At 31.9% G+C, this 18,824-nt stretch overlaps 3 protein-coding genes and 1 pseudogene across 3 annotated transcripts; 2 read left to right on the top strand and 2 right to left on the bottom strand.

The window, feature by feature from the left end:
• Positions 1–1,917: 1,917 nt before the first annotated feature.
• On the bottom strand, positions 1,918–3,074 carry LOC146881983 (patatin-17-like). The gene is made up of 4 exons (XM_085668124.1): positions 3,042–3,074; positions 2,712–2,954; positions 2,318–2,487; positions 1,918–2,147 (listed from the first exon to the last, which is right to left on the bottom strand). Exons 1-4 carry the CDS (start codon positions 3,072–3,074, stop codon positions 2,000–2,002), a joined length of 594 nt encoding a protein of 197 aa, XP_085524250.1. The 3' UTR covers positions 1,918–1,999.
• Positions 3,075–3,559: 485 nt separating this feature from the next.
• Positions 3,560–4,031, bottom strand: LOC146881982 (patatin-17 pseudogene; annotated as a pseudogene).
• A 1,780-nt stretch (positions 4,032–5,811) lies between these two features.
• Positions 5,812–7,131, top strand: LOC146881981 (uncharacterized). Its single transcript, XM_085668122.1, has 2 exons — positions 5,812–6,141; positions 6,604–7,131. Exons 1-2 carry the CDS (start codon positions 5,812–5,814, stop codon positions 7,129–7,131), a joined length of 858 nt encoding a protein of 285 aa, XP_085524248.1.
• Positions 7,132–13,755: 6,624 nt separating this feature from the next.
• LOC114166293 (patatin-17-like) lies at positions 13,756–15,627 on the top strand. Its single transcript, XM_028051007.2, has 7 exons — positions 13,756–13,946; positions 14,048–14,232; positions 14,352–14,505; positions 14,592–14,738; positions 14,837–15,085; positions 15,165–15,334; positions 15,432–15,627. Exons 1-7 carry the CDS (start codon positions 13,767–13,769, stop codon positions 15,574–15,576), a joined length of 1,230 nt encoding a protein of 409 aa, XP_027906808.2. The 5' UTR covers positions 13,756–13,766; the 3' UTR covers positions 15,577–15,627.
• The last annotated feature ends 3,197 nt before the right edge of the window (positions 15,628–18,824 follow it).

Here is an 18,824-nt window from a genome sequence, read left to right as displayed (position 1 = left end):
TATGTATGTATGTATGTATGTATGTATATATGTATATATATATATATATGTATATATGTATGTATATATATATATATATATATATGTATATATGTATATATGTATATATATGTATATACATATGTATATACATATATACATATATATACATATATACATATATATATATATATATATATATATATATATATATATATATATATAGGGTTATATAGGGTTACTTAATTAATTGTGAATATTTTAATAATTTAAACGAGGATGGAGATATGGCGGGGACGGGTATTATGGCGGAGATATATTCATCCCCATCCCTATACCCAATTGAAAAAATCGGAGATTCCCCATACCCATAATCATACCCAGTCAATGCGGGGTTCCCCATCAAAACGGGAACGAGTTCGAACAATACCTACGGAGACGAATTTATTTGTCATCTCTATACTCAATTAACGTAATTTTGCTTAATAAGAAAAGGAGAAAGTTGTTGGCATGATCTTGCTAATAAATTGAATTATTTTTTTTGAGCTTCAATGACATATTTTTAAATCGGGAGCTTCTCCTGGTACCTCAAAACACTTTCTGTATCTCCAAAATTTGTTTAAATTCTTATTTTATTTTTCAGTCAAAAATAACAATATTTTTATATCTTTCTAACCCCACTTCTAGGTTTCTTTTTATTTGAATATCAAGATCTATAGATATTAATATTTGATACTTTAATTTATTTTTTAATTTTTTATGTCGACATCTAAAACAACTTTTTTTTTCATAATATCGACACCTGAAATTATATTTTTTCACGAATGTCAAGATCTAATTTTTTATTTACTGGAAACATTTAAAAAAAAATTCTAACCGGATTTTCATATCTGGTTAACATATCTTAAATTATATAAATTTTTTAATTTATATTAATTTAAATATTTAATATTTTTTTAAATATTCGTTACATTAAAATTTAAACAAAAATAATATACATTTTATTTTGTATTAAGTTATGTAAATTTTAAAAAAATTATTATGTTAATATTTCTTCCTTTAAAAATATATTTTAAAAAATAAAATTAATCTAATTTCCACATGCAATTAACATAAGTACAATTATGTTAAATTTTTTAATTTTTTGTTAATTTAAATATTTAATAAATTTTATAAAATTAAAATTTAAACAAATAAAACATATTTTACTTTATATTAATTTATATAAATATTTAAAAATTATTCTACAAATATTTAATACTTTTAATTTAAAAAAACATTTTTTAAAAAATTGTTAACCGAATTTCCGGTTAACATTTGTTAAATTGGTTAAACTTTTTAATTTATATTAATTTAATTATTTAAATATATATTTATATATTATTATTTTTTCTTTTACTCTTTTTTATTTATTTTTTTAAAAGATTAAATTTTTTTAATTGAATTTATCTCAAAATATTATTTATTTTGAATATATTATATAAAAATAAATGATATATATATATATATATATATATATATATATATTAATTTTGACGTAAACAATTGTTTTGTTTAATTTCAGATATTTACATAATTTCATATATATATATATATATATATATATATATATATATATATATATATAAATTTAAGAATAATTTATACTTCAAATTAGAAATTGAAAGTAGAAAAAGTTCTCAACATTGTCAAGTATCACTTCTCATACAAAACATAAGATAAATTTGCGAACCAGTCAATTAGGCCTCTCATTGTCATTTATGTTAATTGAGAAGGTGATTTATAAGAGTGAATTGTGTTTATCTTGAAAAGATAAAGGAATAAAAAAAACGCAATAACTTCTTAATTAGAAGAACTGAAATAGAGTTATAACCTTGTTTTTAAAATAGATGGTTGGTATATTAATTATTCATGGTTCTTGCACAGAACTCAAATATATTTATATTATATATTCCTTCAACCTTATTCTATAGAGAGTACAACAAGCATGGATAACTACTACAAACTCATACAAATGAGATTACATAACTTTGCTCTTTTGAAATGCCCAATTTGCTTCAGTTTTGTCTGAAGGAACCCTAAGAGTTTCATGAAATGGTCTTCCTCCTTTTTCCGTAGATTTTTGTTTCAGACGATGCTGTCTTTCTCCATACAAAGTATCAGCAATGCTTCATAACAACAGAAAAACATTCCCCACAAAATTAGAATTAGATGTTATATATAGCTGAACCTAAAAATGTAGCATAAATTTATGTATCAAAATTGATGTATAACCAGGGAAACTTAACTAAAATTAATAATTGAGTAAATTAAAATAATTTTGTTCATTTTTCTTCACCTGTCAAGGGCCGCAGCATTTGTTCCATTGCCTTCTTTTATATCGAAAGTGTCCAAATTTATCTCCTTAACCGTTTCATTTAAAAGATTTTTCCCAGTCGTTTCAAGCGACTTCATGTTTAGTTTTCCAACATTAGTCATGCTAGAGTGCCTAAGATCCAAGCTGTATTCCTGCCATTCATTACTCGATTAGTTAATTATTCACACACATAAACAATTCAAACCAATAAATAATTTCTTGGAAGTATTACTATAACTTTGAAAAATTCAACATATTCATACTCGAAGTAAGAAAAGACAAAAAGAAAAAAGGTTATTTATTCTGCCTCTGTCTTCTTCTTTGTTACAGAAAGATGAAAACCTATCACGAGCACTAAATAAAAAGAAATGTATACCTGAATTCGAAGGTAGTTAACGGTAGGTTTTTGGCCGAGTGAAGAATGATAGTATTCTGCCATGGCGGTAGATGCACGATCAAGAAAAATAAACAAAGGAACAATCCAATTCTGAGGTTTCCATGTGGCAGCCTTTGCAACATCATAAATCTCCCTAGTTTGTGGTGTTCCAGTTCCCAAAGACAACACAAGTATTTTGGAAAACTCATTGTATCGTAGTATTTCAGCCACTGCTGCTCCTGTCTGATGAAATTAAACCTCGTATCCATTCATTATAAATTATTATATGTAATTTTATCATATTTGTAATGAATAGGTAAATTAATTTACCGGATTCCCATCTACTAGACTATCTTCAAACATACTCAACTCTGCACCACTAATCAAATTGAAGTCAACACCACCATTCTGAAAACAGTAGGGTGGCAGAATAGTGGGTACTGCTGAAGCCGATATGCATATATCCGACATCAAGGCATTGAAGTAGGGATACTTCTCAACCTACGTCAACAAAACCTTTATGTTAATTATTTTCTTTTTGTCAGTAAAGAAAATAATAAATATATGCATATATGGTGCTAACCTTGTAGCTTGAGAATATAACTGGCTTTTGTGTCTTGATGTCGAAAGTTGGGATGACAACGTTGGTCAGTGTCTGACTAAGTCGTGTATCCTTCAACACTTGACGAGTTAGGTTATGTAAAAACTCCCCATCGAATTGGGGACCGTCTCCGGGTCTACATGTTTGTTGTTTCATCATCAGAAACACAAAGGAAAGCACATCATGTTGTTATTAGTTGCTGTTAAATGTTTATAATGATGATGTTCTGAGAATATTAATGGTGTTATTATATATACCTAGATGAATTGAATACATGAGGGCCATTTTGTTTGTAGAAGTCTACAATTTGTGCAGGAGTGAAGGCACCACGAGTAGGATCATCGTGGCTTGGAGTGGCTAACATGGCTGTTATGAGTGCACCAGTGCTGGTTCCTCCTATCACATCAAAGTAATGTGCTAAATCTGCATTTGGATCCTTAGCCTGCAACTCAACCAAATTCAAGTTAACCTCATAAACATTCATTCATTCATGCCATTTCAATACATATGCATAGTATAATCACAATATAAGAATGAACCTTAAGAGCCTGATCTAAGTAATCAAGAACTGTTGCCGGAATAATCCCTCTGATACCACCACCGTCAATGCTCAGAATAGTTAATGTGTTTCCATAGTCAGATTGTGGCAGTTTCTGGGTACTGGATCCACCAATCACTTGCCCAGCAAACAACAAAACAAAGAAAACCAAATGAGCCATTAATTGCTTCACTAGGTTGTATAGAAGTAGCTGAGAGAATTGCGTGATTTGTGCTCAAATGTTAAGGCTATTTATAGAATATTTTTGTAGGATACATGCATGTACCCGTGATTAAACAAATGTTGGGCACATGTTATTTTATGCATGATAATGGTGCAGAGTTTTAAATCCAGTCCACTCTATTATATATATTTTAATGAAGAATTCGTAAAACGTGTTGTCTCCATTATTTAATACAAGCTGGTTTAAACATTTCTGCTCTGTTTATATTTTAGAATAACATTGAAGGAGGGAACCGATAATGATGTACAAACTTATCTGGTTTAGTATACGAAAAATGTTCTTTTTCTAATTTAATGACTTCAAGTAAAAACTCAAATTTAACGGTTAAGTTTTACAGAATATAATATGATAGTTAGCACGTGGAGCAATTAAGATTTACTTATTGAACAACTTGATAATATATGCATATAAACTAAAGTATGGAGAGTAACTCTGTAAAATTCTTGTTCATCTCCTGATAGTGAACGCAGCACAAGTGTTAAGCGTCGATTATCTATACTAAGAACTTTTCCCATTCAAATTTAAAACATATTTTTGACGTTCTTTAATTTTTTTTTTATCTACAATTAGGGGTGGCAATGCGGGCCGGCCCGCCCCGTTTAGGCCCGCCCCGCATAAGGCCCGCACATCGCGGGCCGGCCCGCCCCGCCCCGCACATTTTATGCGGGCCGCATACTCTGGCCCGCCCCGCATATACATTGGCCCGCGGACCTGCGGGCCGGCCCGCTTTTTTTTTTTTTTTAATTTATTTATTTATTTATTTTTTTTATAATAAAACTTTCAATGTTTAAAAATTGGAAAACTTTAAGAAGTTCACAAAATTAAGTAAAGACTTTGGGGAATTAGATGATAAATTGATAATTCAACATTTTCATCATATTCATACTATGACATACACAATGTATTCTTTAAATTTTAGCACATTAAAAATTACACAATACTTGTCTTTTCCAATTATACAAGAATTTGAAATGTTAATGCAAGAGTCCATAAAAAAAGTAATTAATATATACAAGTGCAAGTTTTTTTTTTTTTTTAAATTTTATGCGGGCTTGCGGGCCGGCCCGCGCGGGCCGCGGGCTAGCCCGTGCGGGCCGCGGGCCTATGCGGGCCGAGCCCGCGCGGGCCTGCGGGCTCAATATCCTGGCCCGCCCCGCATTTTTTCTGCGGGCCTGCGGGCCGGGCCCGCGGGCCAGGCCCAAATTGCCACCCCTATCTACAATAAAGATTGAATAATATTAAAGTGTAATGCAAATCCTAAAAGAATCTAGAAAATCATAAGATAAAAGTATTGAAATGTAATGAAAGTTCTAGAACAAAGTAGAAAAGCCTAAGATATGAAGAAAAATATCAAGAACATTCTACATAGGCAAAAAATCTAGAACATTCCACACAAGTTGTGGCTAGCACTTTCTAGAATACTCTATAGGTCTATAAATACCCAAGTACTCAATCATTTTTGATGAATGACAAGAACTAAGACTACATCTAACACACCACTCACTACTACAACTACATACTCCTTCCAACTACAACTTCCACATTCTACTATCTCCACAATTTTTTCTCACATCAACTATTCCTTTCACAACCGCAAAATACTAACAGTGGTATCAGAGTTACGTTCGATCATTTATTGGGCGTAGAAAAATTACTCTATTACTTCCAAAACCTTCCTTCTATACTTCCAAAAGAAGAGAGTTTTTTCTCTTAACCTATGGCTTCTAACATTGTTCACTTTTCTTCAGTCCCCCTACCAGTTTTTACCGGTGAAAATTTTGACCTCTGGAAACTCAAACTAAAGACATATTTTATCTCACAAAAATTGTGGGATATTGTTCAATCTGGTTATACAAAACCAGATAATATTGAGACTCTATCTGAGGAGGAACGAAAAAAGCTAGAAGATTCTAAACAAAAGGATGCCCAAGCATTGTTTGTTCTTCAACAAGCTGTTGGAGAAACTATTGCCAGGAGGATCATGGATGCAGAAACTGCAAAAAGGGCATGGGATATTTTGGAAGAAGAATTTGAAGGTAATGAACAGGTACGCTCCGTTAAACTGCACTATCTAAGAAGAGAATTTGAGACCATCAGAATGAAGAAATCTGAGACCATTGAAGAATACTATGGAAGAATAAAAAAAATAGTGAATAAAATGAAGTTATATGGAAAAGAAATTAAGGAAAAAAGAGTGGTAAAAAAAATTCTTATCACTCTCACAGAAAAATATGATTCCATAGTAGCTTCCATAGAAACTTCCTCGGATCCATCTTCTCTATCGATAAGTAAACTAGTTGGTCTCCTTGGAGCGCACGAAGCAAGATTAAATAATTGTGCTGATACAAATTCAGTCGAAAATGCCTTCCAATCAAAGCTCAAATTACAACCCAAAAGGAGAGAAGAAGAATAAAAGAAAAATATTGAAGAATATTCTAGAAGCAAAGATTCTAGAAATTTCTCCGGAAGCAAGAAAGATAAATATCCTCAATGTGGCATTTGCAATAAGTCAAGTCATGCAGAAAAAGACTATTGGCATCGTGGGAAGCCAATATGTCATTATTGCAAGAAGCCTGGATATGTGGAGAAATATTGTCGTAATAAAAATAAGCATCAAGCAAACTTTGCTGAAGAACATAATCAGGAGCAACGTTTATTCTATGCCAATCAAGAATCTCATAGTGGAGAAGGAAACTGGTACTTGGACAGTGGATGCAGCAATCACATGGCCAAAGATCAAAGTATCTTCAAAGACATTGATAAATCTGTCAATGTCAAAGTTCGTCTTGGAAATGGCGCCACAGTGGAGTCTCAAGGCAAAGGAACTGTCATGGTGGAGACAAAGAAAGGTACGAAATTCATCAAGGATGTTTTACTAGTTCCCAATCTTAAAGAAAATCTTTTAAGTATTGGCCAAATGATGGAGAATGGGTATTCTCTTCACTTTGAGAAAGATACATGCAAAATTTACGACAATAGAAGGTTAGAAATTGGTGAAGTAAAAATGGAGAAGAGAAATAGAAGAAATTTCCCATAAGCTTCAAACCTGGAACTAATATTGCCATGAAGGCGGAAGTTGATGACTCATGGCTTTGGCATAGGAGATTTGGCCACTTCAACACACATGCCTTAAAGCTTCTATATCAGAAAAACATGATGAGGGATCTTGCTTACTTGAAGGAGAACAATGAATCATGCGAAGGATGTCTTCTCGGCAAGCAACACCGATTGCCATTCTCAACAGACAAAGCATGGAGAGCAAAAGACTTACTAGAATTAATCCACACCGATGTTTGTGGACCGATGAGGACGCCTTCACATCACAACAACAGGTACTTCATCCTCTTCATTGATGACTTCTCTAGAATGACATGGGTCTATTTCTTAAAGGCAAAGTCAGAAGTCTTCGGAATATTCAAGAAATTCAAGGCTCTTGTCGAGAAACAAAGTGGAAAACAGATAAAAGTACTTAGAAGTGATCGTGGAAAAGAGTACACATCTCGTGAGTTTGACAAATTCTGCGAAGATGAAGGCATAGAACGAAAACTTACAGTCGCATATACTCCACAACAAAATGGTGTTTCAGAGAGAAAGAATCGCACAGTCATGGAGATGGCGAGATCAATGCTGAAGGAGAAAGGACTACCAAATACATTCTGGGCAGAAGCAGTCTACACTGCTGTCTACCTACTCAATAGATGTCCTACTAAAGTAGTCCAAGACAAAACTCCAATCGAAGCCTGGAGCGGTAAGAAACCATCAGCTAAACATCTAAGAGTATTTGGATCTGTTTGCTATATTCATGTTCCAGACCAAAAGAGACACAAACTAGAAGACAAGACCATACGAGGCATCTTCTTGGGTTATAGTACACAATCCAAAGGCTACAGAGTCTATAATCTTCAAACAAAGAAGCTAACTATTAGCAGAGACATTGAAGTAGATGAAAGTGCTACTTGGAACTGGGAAGAGGAACAAATTGAGAGGAAGACAATATACATGCCCAACAATCAACCAACTACAAGCCAAGAAGATAACAATCAAGATACCATTATAACTCCAGAATCTCTTACAACTCCAACATCAATTCAAGATCAAGAAGAATCATCGCCTGAATCCACTCCGAGACGAATCAGATCTCTAACAGACATCTATGAATCTTGCAACTTGGCCATACTAGAGCCTAGAACCTTTGAAGAGGCCGTAAAACAAGAAGAATGGGTCAAGGCAATGAAAGAAGAGATAAAGACAATAGAGAAAAATAACACTTGGGAGCTAACAGACTGTCCAAAAGATAAAGATATCATCGGAGTTAAGTGGGTCTTCAAGACAAAGTTAAACCCTAATGGTACCATACACAAACACAAGGCAAGGTTGGTAGCTAAGGGTTATTCACAACAACCTAGAGTAGACTACAATGAGACATTTGCTCCAGTTGCTCGACTAGACACAATAAGAACTCTAATAGCCTTTGCAGCACAAAAAGGATGGAGCATCTACCAATTAGACGTCAAGTCTGCATTCCTCAATGGTGTTCTTGAAGAAGAGATCTATATAGAGCAACCACCAGGATTTGTGGTTAAAGGCCAAGAAGCCAAAGTGTTGAGATTGAAGAAAGCTCTATATGGCTTGAAACAAGCTCCTCGTGCATGGTACAGCAGAATCGATCAATATTTCACCAATCAAGGATTCAGGAGGAGCAAGAGTGAGCCTACACTATACATCAAGACACAAGGTCAGCATACTCTTTTACTCTCTCTATATGTAGATGATCTTATTTATACTGGAATCAACACAAAGATGTTGATGGAGTTTAAAGAAGATATGATGAAGACTTTTGAGATGACTGATCTTGGCTTGATGAGTTATTTCCTCGGCATAGAGGTAAGTCAAAGAGATGATGGAATATTCATCTCACAAAAGAAATATACAGAAGATTTGCTGGAGAAATTTAAGATGTACGGGTGCAAATTTGTAAGCACACCACTAGTGACGAATGAGAAACTACAAAAGGTGGATGGAGCACCAGAAGCCGATGCATCTCGATACAGGAGTCTAGTTGGAAGTCTACTTTATCTGACGGCTACACGACCAGATATCATGTTCGCTACAAGTCTCTTATCAAGATTCATGCAAAACCCAAGCAAAATACATCTTGGCGTAGGCAAAAGAATTTTAAGATATCTACAAGGAACCAATACGGTATATGGTACAAATCCACAGGCAATCCAACATTGCTTGGTTATACTGATAGTGATTGGGCAAGGTCAGTGGACGACATGAAGAGCACCTCAGGCTATGCTTTCTCACTTGGATCGGGAATATTCTCTTGGGCGTCAAAGAAGCAAGCCACAGTTGCACAATCAACCGCTGAAGCAGAATATGTGGCACCCGCTGAAGCAACAAGTCAGGCTATATGGCTTCGAAGAATACTCAAAGATATGGGGGAAAAACAAAGTGGCCCTACTACAATTAATTGTGACAATAAATCAACCATTGCAATGACAAAGAATCCTGTGCATCACAGCAGAACAAAACATATAGCAATTAAATACCACTTCATCAGAGAAGCGGAAACAAATATGAAGATACGACTTGAGTACTGCCCGACAGAAGATCAAATTGCAGATATCTTCACAAAGGCCTTACCAAGACCAAGATTTGAACTACTACGCGCTATGCTTGGAGTTACCGAATTTGCATCAAGGAGGAGTATTAAAGTGTAATGCAAATTCTAGAAGAATCTAGAAAATCATAAGATAAAAGTATTGAAATGTAATGAAAGTTCTAGAACAAAGTAGAAAAGCCTAAGATATGAAGAAAAATATCAAGAACATTCTACATAGACAAAAAATCTAGAACATTCCACACAAGTTATGGCTAGCACTTTCTAGAATACTCTATAGGTCTATAAATACCCATGTACTCAATCATTTGATGAATGACAAGAACTAAGACTACATCTAACACACCACTCACTACTACAACTACATACTTCTTCCAACTACAACTTCCACATTCTACTATCTCCACAATTTTTTCTCACATCAACTATTCCTTTCACAACCACAAAATACTAACAAATAAATTAAGAAGCACTTGGGGTAGTTAAACCCTTTTACGTAAGTATGTCTACATCACAATAGCATAAATCACATAAACCTAACTCTAGATTTCATAAAACCCCTATAACTCTTATAAAAATTATCTAGTTTGATACACTTGTTTATCACTGCTATCGTGCACTTACATACTAAATATAAGGTTGATTTTAGAGTTGGTCTTCCCTTATATTGCTCATATAATTGTCTCGTGGTTGTCAATATAATTTCTGAGATCATTTTCTTTACTTCTCATCCCTGCATACAACTAACAAAAATGAACAAGGTGTATAACAGGCCTTTTTTGTGTAAGACTGTGATAGGTTATATATTTTTTCATATGGGTTATGGTTATTGAGAGACTGTGGTTCCATATGGTTATATGACATTAGTTTTACACATATAAGATCTTAGACACTACTTTAACCCCGAAAACCTTAAAGCAATATTGTTATGGGTCTTTATTCTTATATAGTGTTTAACTTTGTCTTTTTTATCCAATGTGAGACTTTGACTCACACTTGGACTATTCCCAACAGACTGTTATTTTTCTTATCCATTTATAACATAGATCCCAAGCTAAGTTTGCTAATTTACATTCAAAAAATATAGATCCCAAGCTAAGTTTGCTAATTTACATTCAAAAAACAAATGTTGAATTGACACTTCATAGTTCGAACAAAACACGCACATCTTACAAGATTCTGGTATATTTTTATGTTAGATGTTATCTTTAGTTGTCACACGATTCAAACCTACTCTCGCAATAAAATGCTTTACATTAGGTATTTCATAATTATCTCAAGTATTACACCGTAGAATTTATTATACTTGTCTCAATATATTTATAAATTGATTCACATGCTACATTTAGATTGGTGCAAATATTTTAAAAAGTATTATTATTATACATTTATATAATGATATTCCATGTCTTTAAACATGTGGGGGCATAAGACATAATTGAAAAGGGATAAACTTAGATTGAATAGAAACATAAACTTAGATTTGTACACACACACACACACATATATATATATATATATATATATATATATATATATATATATATATATATATATATATATATATATATATATATATATATATATATATATATATATATATATATATATATATTGCCCCACATGCATGTGATAATGTTATTTATTAACAAGTCAGTCCATAATTATAGAGATAGATTGTGTTGAATCGAAAACTAATTAGTATAAAATTGATAAGATTCACCTAACTAATTATAATCAATTAAAAAGAAGTATCGAAATTGCACATTTTGTTCATGTATGATATATATTGTCATTATTATCTTCCCCTCAACTATAATTTCGGGAACTAAGTAGGGCACGTGACTGTGCTTTAAAATTAGCATCCTACCTATATGTACTTATCTTCTTGAAGGATTAAATGCAAAACCTTTTAACTATCTCACATAGTTTAATTAATAATTGAGTGTATGTTAGAAAATGTAATTTAGAATGTGTTAGAGAGTAGGTTACATGCAATTCTCAAAATTTAATTTGAAAATGTACTTTTTTATTTTATTTTAAAGTGAATATATATTTAATTTTTGGGTTAAATATGTTTTTAATTCCTTAACTTTTTTGTGAAAATTGGAATTAGTCTTTTTTGAAACTTTGAACAAATTTAGTTCTTCATCTTTAAAAATGTGTGAATCTAGTCATTTTATCTAATTATTTTTAAGTTTATTTGACGTTTCAAATGTATTTCAGGATAGTATTTGACTTGTTTACACTGTTTGACTAATTTTTTCTTCAACATTAGTCAAATGTTAACTAAAAAACACGTTTGAAACGTGAAATAAAGTTAAAATTTTTTAATGAGCCTATGATTTTTTAGCTGTTGTTTATTTTTTATATGTTAGATATGTGATCAATTATATACTAAGTTCTCCTTTTGAGATTCAATATGAAAATTATGTATTGTCTCTAAGTTTTGTTTTTTTGAAGTTGTTTTCTTTTAAAATTAATATAAGACTAGTAGTACAAATAATTTATATGTATTAAATTTTGAATTGTCTGATTGGACAATTTAAAAAGATTAATCACTTTTTAATAATTTATTAATATATATATATATATATATATATATATATATATATATATATATATATATATATATATTGTAAAATTTATTATTGATCTTCATATGAATATTTGATTGTGGCTAATATTATAATTTGTAGGAAAAAATAAAAATTATAATTAGGCTAAAAAAATGCTTATTCATATACCAAAATAATAATAACAGAAAAACATCTAAAATTTGGCACCCAACTTTCGTCAATATTTATGGACATTTTTTCGAGATGCATGCAAGTACAAAGATTAATGAGAGTCAAATTTAAATATGTTTTATGCATCATAGTTGTCTTCATTGTTTATAATCTGTACAGCTTTCTATATATATTTTAATGAAGAACGCGTAAACATGTTCTTTCCAATTTAATTAGAATCACACATGATATTGTAAATAGATGAAATTAATTGAAGAGAAATTCTTAAAAAAACTTAGCATCCTACTTATCTGTACTTCTCTTCTTGAAGGATTAAATGCAAAACCTTTTAACTACCTCACATAGTTTAATTAATAATTGAGTGTATGTTAGAAAAAGGTAAGTTAGAATGTGTTAGAGAGTAGGTTACATGCAATGCTAAAAATTTAATTATTTTTTGAAAATGTAATTTTTCTTTTATTTTAAAGTGAGCATATATTTAATTCTAAAGTTAAATATGTTTTTGGTTCTTAACTTTTAATGAATATTGAAATTAATCTCTTTTCCAAACATTGAACCTATTTAGTTTTTCATCTTTAGAAATATGTGAATTTATTTTTTTTATCCAATTTTTATAAGATTATTAGACGTTGCATAAAGATAGTATTTGAGTTGTGTAAACTGTTTGACACATTTTTTCTTTATTATTAACTAAGAAACATGTTTAAAAAGTTAAATAAATTTAACAAAATTTATTTTCAAAATTTAATTTTAATATGAGCCTATAATTGTCCAGTATGTTATTTATTTTTTGTATGTTAAATATGTGATCAATTATATGTTTGCATATATTATTTTATTTTGTTTATTTGAGATTGTTATACATTGTATGGTCTCTAACTTATATATGTATGGTCTCTAAGTTTTTTTCAAAGAAGTTGTACGTTTTAAAAATTAATATAAGAGTGTTAAATTATTATCAAACCAATTATCCCATTATCCCTTCCAATTCACTTTTCTTATATCTCTCCACCACCGAGGGTCATGTGCACCTTTTGTCTCATTTATGAGATATTTTTTAAACAAGGTTTATATTTTATAATCTAGGGAAAACGTTTTAGCATTCGTCAATAAAATATATATATATATATATATATATATATATATATATATATAATAGAGTGGAGTGGACAACATTTGTTTAATCATGGTACATGCATGTATGCTACAAACAATTTTTATAAATACCCTTCATGTTTGAGCACAAACACACAATTCTCTCAACTAAATTCTATAGTATAGCTTCTGAAGCACTTAATGGCTCATTGGGTTTTGTTTATTTTGCTCTTTGCTGGGCTACTCATTGGTGGATTCAGTACCCAGAAGCTGCCTCCATCTAACGACGGAAAAATATTAAGTATTCTGAGCATTGATGGCGGTGGTATCAAGGGGATTCTTCCAGCAAGAGTTCTTGAGCACTTAGATAAGGCTCTGAAGGTTCATTCTTACTTTGTTAATACTATATATATGCATGTATTGAAATGGCATGATGAATGAATAATGTTTTTGATGTTAACTTGAATTTTGTTGAGTTGCAGGATATGGATCCAAATGCAGATTTAGCACATTATTTTGATGTGATAGCAGGAACTAGCACCGGTGGACTCATAACAGTTATGTTAGCCACCCCAAGCCCTGATGATCCTACTCGTGGTGCCTTTACTCCTGCACAAATTGTAGACTTCTACCAACAAGAAGGCCCTCACATATTCAATGAATCTTGGTATCATAAGAGTAGCATTAATATTCTCAGAACATCCTCAATTTTAACGGTTAACTGCAACTAATGATAACATGTTTTCCTCTGTGTTTGTGATGATGAATGAAACAACCAACACGCAGTCCTGGAGATGGTCCCAAATTCGATGGGGTGTATTTCCATAACCTTACTCGTGATCTGTTGAAGGATACACGACTTAGTCAAACATTGACCAATGTTGTCATCCCAAGTTTCGACATCAGGACACAAAAACCTGTTATATTCTCAAACTACAAGGTTAGCAGCATATAGCATATGCATATATTAATTTCTTCGTAGGTTAAAATGGAAACAGGAATTAATATAATGTTTGGGTGATGCAGCTTGGGGATGCTCCGTACTTAAACGCGTTGTTGTCGGATATAACCATATCCACTTCAGCTGCACCCACTATTCTACCACCTTACTATTTTGTGAACGATGATGTTGAGTTCAATATGGTTGATGGTGGTGTAGAAGCTGGGAATCCGGTAACATGATAGAATCTGATGTGAATTACGATGCATGGATATATACATGTATACCACAATGTTCAAAGTTTAACGGTGTCATGTTTTATTTTGATTAGACAGAAGCAGCAGTGAGGGAAGTGCTAAAACATGATGAATTTTCCGAAATCTTAGTGTTATCTTTGGGAACTGGAACAGTGAAAAATGAGGAGATGTTTGATGCTAAGATTGCTGCGAGTTGGTCGAAGAAGGATTGGATTAATAATGCATCAAAATTATTTCTTCGTTCTTCTAGAGCCATGACTGAATACTACCTTGAATCACTCTTCGAACCTTACCCACCTGGCCAGCCATACCTTCGAATTCAGGTATATATAGTTTTCGTTTTTCTTAAGAATTATTTACAGTGTTGGATTATATATTGATGAATCATGTCATGAATTGCAGGAATACGACTTGAATCCTGATTTCTCCAATCCGTTTAATGTTACACAAGAAAGCATGGACGGTCTTGAAGAAACCGGAAAAAAACTGTTACAAAAAAGTGCTTTAAGGATCAATTTGGATACTTTTGATCAAATAGGACTTGGGCTAACAAATGCTGAGGCTCTTGACAGGTGAGAAAAAAAAAAGAATTAACTTTTACCTTTGAATTTACTCAACTATTAATTTTTGCTGGTTTTGAGGGGAATGGTTTTATGTGCTTTTATGAAGGTTTGCTGAAATTTTGTACGGAGAAAGACAACATCGTCTGAAACGGAAATCTTTGGAAAAGGAAGGAAGAGGAAGACCATTTGTTGAAAGTCTTAGGGTTGTTTCTGACAAAACTGAAGCACTCATAAGGAACATTTTTAACTAATGTCAATTGTATGACCTTGTATTGACGATTGTTGTAGTATCTGGAATAAGCAAGGCGTATGAGTTCTATATATGTAGCTCTTTTGGCTACCAACTATCTCAGAATAAGAAAAGCTTCACTCCATCAAAGTTCTATGCAACTCTTATTCAAAGAATCATGACTGTAATAAGAGTCAGTGTATAAATTATTCTCAACGCACGTGAGTTCTTTGCTTCTTTTTTCTTTGCGATTGATTTAAAACTACCATAATGTGAAATACGTTTTTGACATCAAGATATTGATTGTATCAGTTGAAAAGGAATCATTGTAAAATTGAAAATTAGACAAAATTAAAATTCCCAAAAGAACCAAAATTAGCTTGATATAGTTTCTAACATGAATTAATAGCACATGGCTTGTTCTAACATGTTTCCATTCGTCATTCTATATATTGCGCAAAAAAGTGAGGTACTGCTGTTGTGAGTATACTTTGAAAAAAAGTGTTTTAACACTTGTGTTAGATAGAAGTTTACTCTATTTTAATATTCACAATGTAATATTTTACTACCCATTTTACCTGTGTTTCAGCCAAATAATCTGACGGAAAAATTATAAGTAAGATGAGTAATATCCACAAAAAAAGAAAAAAGAAGAAGTGAATTATGTAACACATGAATAATTTTTTCTGTTCTATTTATTGTAAAATTATTTATTTACATTTAGAGTCGAAAGATAAAACAAGTAAAATACTTGTTTTCGAAAAAAAAAAAAGTCTCAACAAAACTTTTAGAATAAATCAATTGATATTTTTAACAAATAAAAAAAAATTTAAATACATATATAAATTATAAAATAATATTAACAATTTCGGTATTAATTACTTGATTAAAATGAATTTATTTTTTAAAATTAAAAATAATAAAAATTTATTTAAAATAAACGATATCTAAATCAAATATTAAATTGATTAATCTTATTATCTTAAAAAATGAAATGAAATTAATTATGATAATTTAATAAATAGTTTTGTATAAAAAAGTTTAAAAATTAAATTTTAAATAAAAGACCAAGGTTTGTTTTAGATTTCCAGACCATATATTATAAGTTACAAACTCCCTCGGTTCCTTCAAAGATCTCTCATATTTTGGATCCCGCGTCTTTTTGTGTTATATTTTAAGAAAATAATGATTTTCAGTTTCGTTCTTTAAAAGATGTGTTTTGTCTTTATATTTAATAATATTAGTTTTTAACAAAACGTTAAAACGCATAATTTTGAATACTCTTTAGTGACTAAATAAATATAGGAGTTAAGCAGAGGTAGGTAGATAATTTACTCATAAATAAGGAAAGATAGTGATAGTAGAGTTTGGATCATTCATGCATATTTTTTTCTATTTTTTATTTTTCTTTGTAGTAGATGACAAACTGAGTTATGTCATCCTTAATCATATCTTGATGAAACACATGTACAAATGCATGAAATATAAAATATAGAATAAATGCGCAAAGTGTACAAATAATTGCTTTTGGCATCACTATCAAAGAATAAAAAATATAACAACACCAAACATCCATTATTAAAATATAGATAAATCCAACAGAGTTCTACAAGTAGTAGCATTAGTTTTTTGGGTTTATCTTCAATATTCTAATGAGCTATGTTCTTTTTTGTTTCTTTAACGAGAAACACGCATACATGTTACTTTGTTGGCTTGTCCTTTGTTTTATTGGAATGCTCCAAAGCTTAGATTGTAATACTCAAAGCACAATATGTCATTATCGATGATGTGATGTATACTTTTTTTATACATATGTTTATTTATATCTGTGGAGTTCGGATTCTTTCTTGATTTTTTTATGTTGACTACTGGGTATTCAATATATAATAATCATGTCAGTATAATAAAAAAGTTTTTAATATATTTTTAATTCAAATTCATATTAGGGTGATATTGATTAATTATACATTGTCTGTATACATATATAATTGATGTTGTGATGCATGAGATTATGTGTGCTTAGCATGTGCCTACTTTGAGTGATTATTCGAGCAAAACAATAAAAATAGATGAGAAAAATAAAATAAATGATAGAAGTTTGACATATAATTTGTATTTATGTACTTATGACTACAACCGTCAATGTGACTCAGTCCTTGGTCTATGCGATTTGGGTCAAAACGTTCACAGGATAAAAAAATCCCATTTACAAAAGTTTACATGATAAAAAATTCAAAAGTTACGTGGGTCAAGATTAGTTCACAGGTTTTTTTTTTCCTAAATATAAAAAAACATTATTTTTTAAATATATTATTAAGTCTCGACAATTAGTTCTGATTTATTCATCTTAACAATCGAGTCAAGATCATGAAGTTTCTTTTTAAATATGAAAATCACATTATTTTTAAATATATTATTAAATTATGTCTTGACAATCGGTCATAATCTATCCATCTTGACAATTAACTCGACTTGACCTTCGTCATAGGTTCATTTGTTTCCCTTTTAGCTTGAATCGGTCTGTCCCGACCTTCGATCTAGGTCGATAGTCTCGACCTTCGACAACTTTCGATTAGGACTGGCCTAAGTCGGTTATCAATCATAGGAACGAGCCAGCCAGTCTCAATCTTGGGCACAAGTCAAATAGTCTTGATTGTTTGTCCCAATCGAAAAGTCTCATTTGTTGGTTTGGTCATGGGCACGGGCCAACGCATCTCAACCGTGGACACGGACCGACCTGTCTCGACCGTGGACAGGGCTAACCCGTCTCAGTCGTGGCCATGAGTCGACCCTTTTCAGTCGTGGGCACGAGCCGACTTGTCTTGATCATAGCCACAGGTCGGACTGTCTCGACCTGGACACGTGCTGAGGTGTCTCGATCGCAACCCTTGGTGGCTCCCCTAAGCCTTTGACCTAGTCTCGCCTATCTCGACTTTTAACTTGGGTTGGTCTGTCTCGATCGTTGGGCTTATCTCGTTTGTCAGGCCAGGTAGCATGTCTTTATTGTCTGCCAGGGACGACCCTTTTCAGTCGTCGACCCATGTTGGCTTGAGCCGGCCCAACCTGATCTATCTCGGTCGTTTGCCCAAGTTGTTCCAACTCATATCTGTCGTTGACCCGGATGACTCATTTCGACCTTTGGCCCAACTAGTCTGTCTTGATATTTGGCCTTACCCGACCAATCATCCAGTCTCGACCTTTCGATCCAGACTAGCCCAAGACGGCTCAACTCAATCTTTGACTTATACTCAAAATATTGTTTTCAAAATT

This window comes from Vigna unguiculata, chromosome 10 (genome assembly GCF_037176805.1).
Source record: "Vigna unguiculata cultivar grain cowpea cultivar isolate G323 ecotype 2 chromosome 10, ASM3717680v1, whole genome shotgun sequence".
In the NCBI taxonomy this organism is placed as follows: Eukaryota; Viridiplantae; Streptophyta; class Magnoliopsida; order Fabales; family Fabaceae; genus Vigna; species Vigna unguiculata.
The sequence above is the reverse complement of the archived record's forward strand: the minus strand, read 5'-3'. Positions and strand labels throughout refer to the sequence as shown.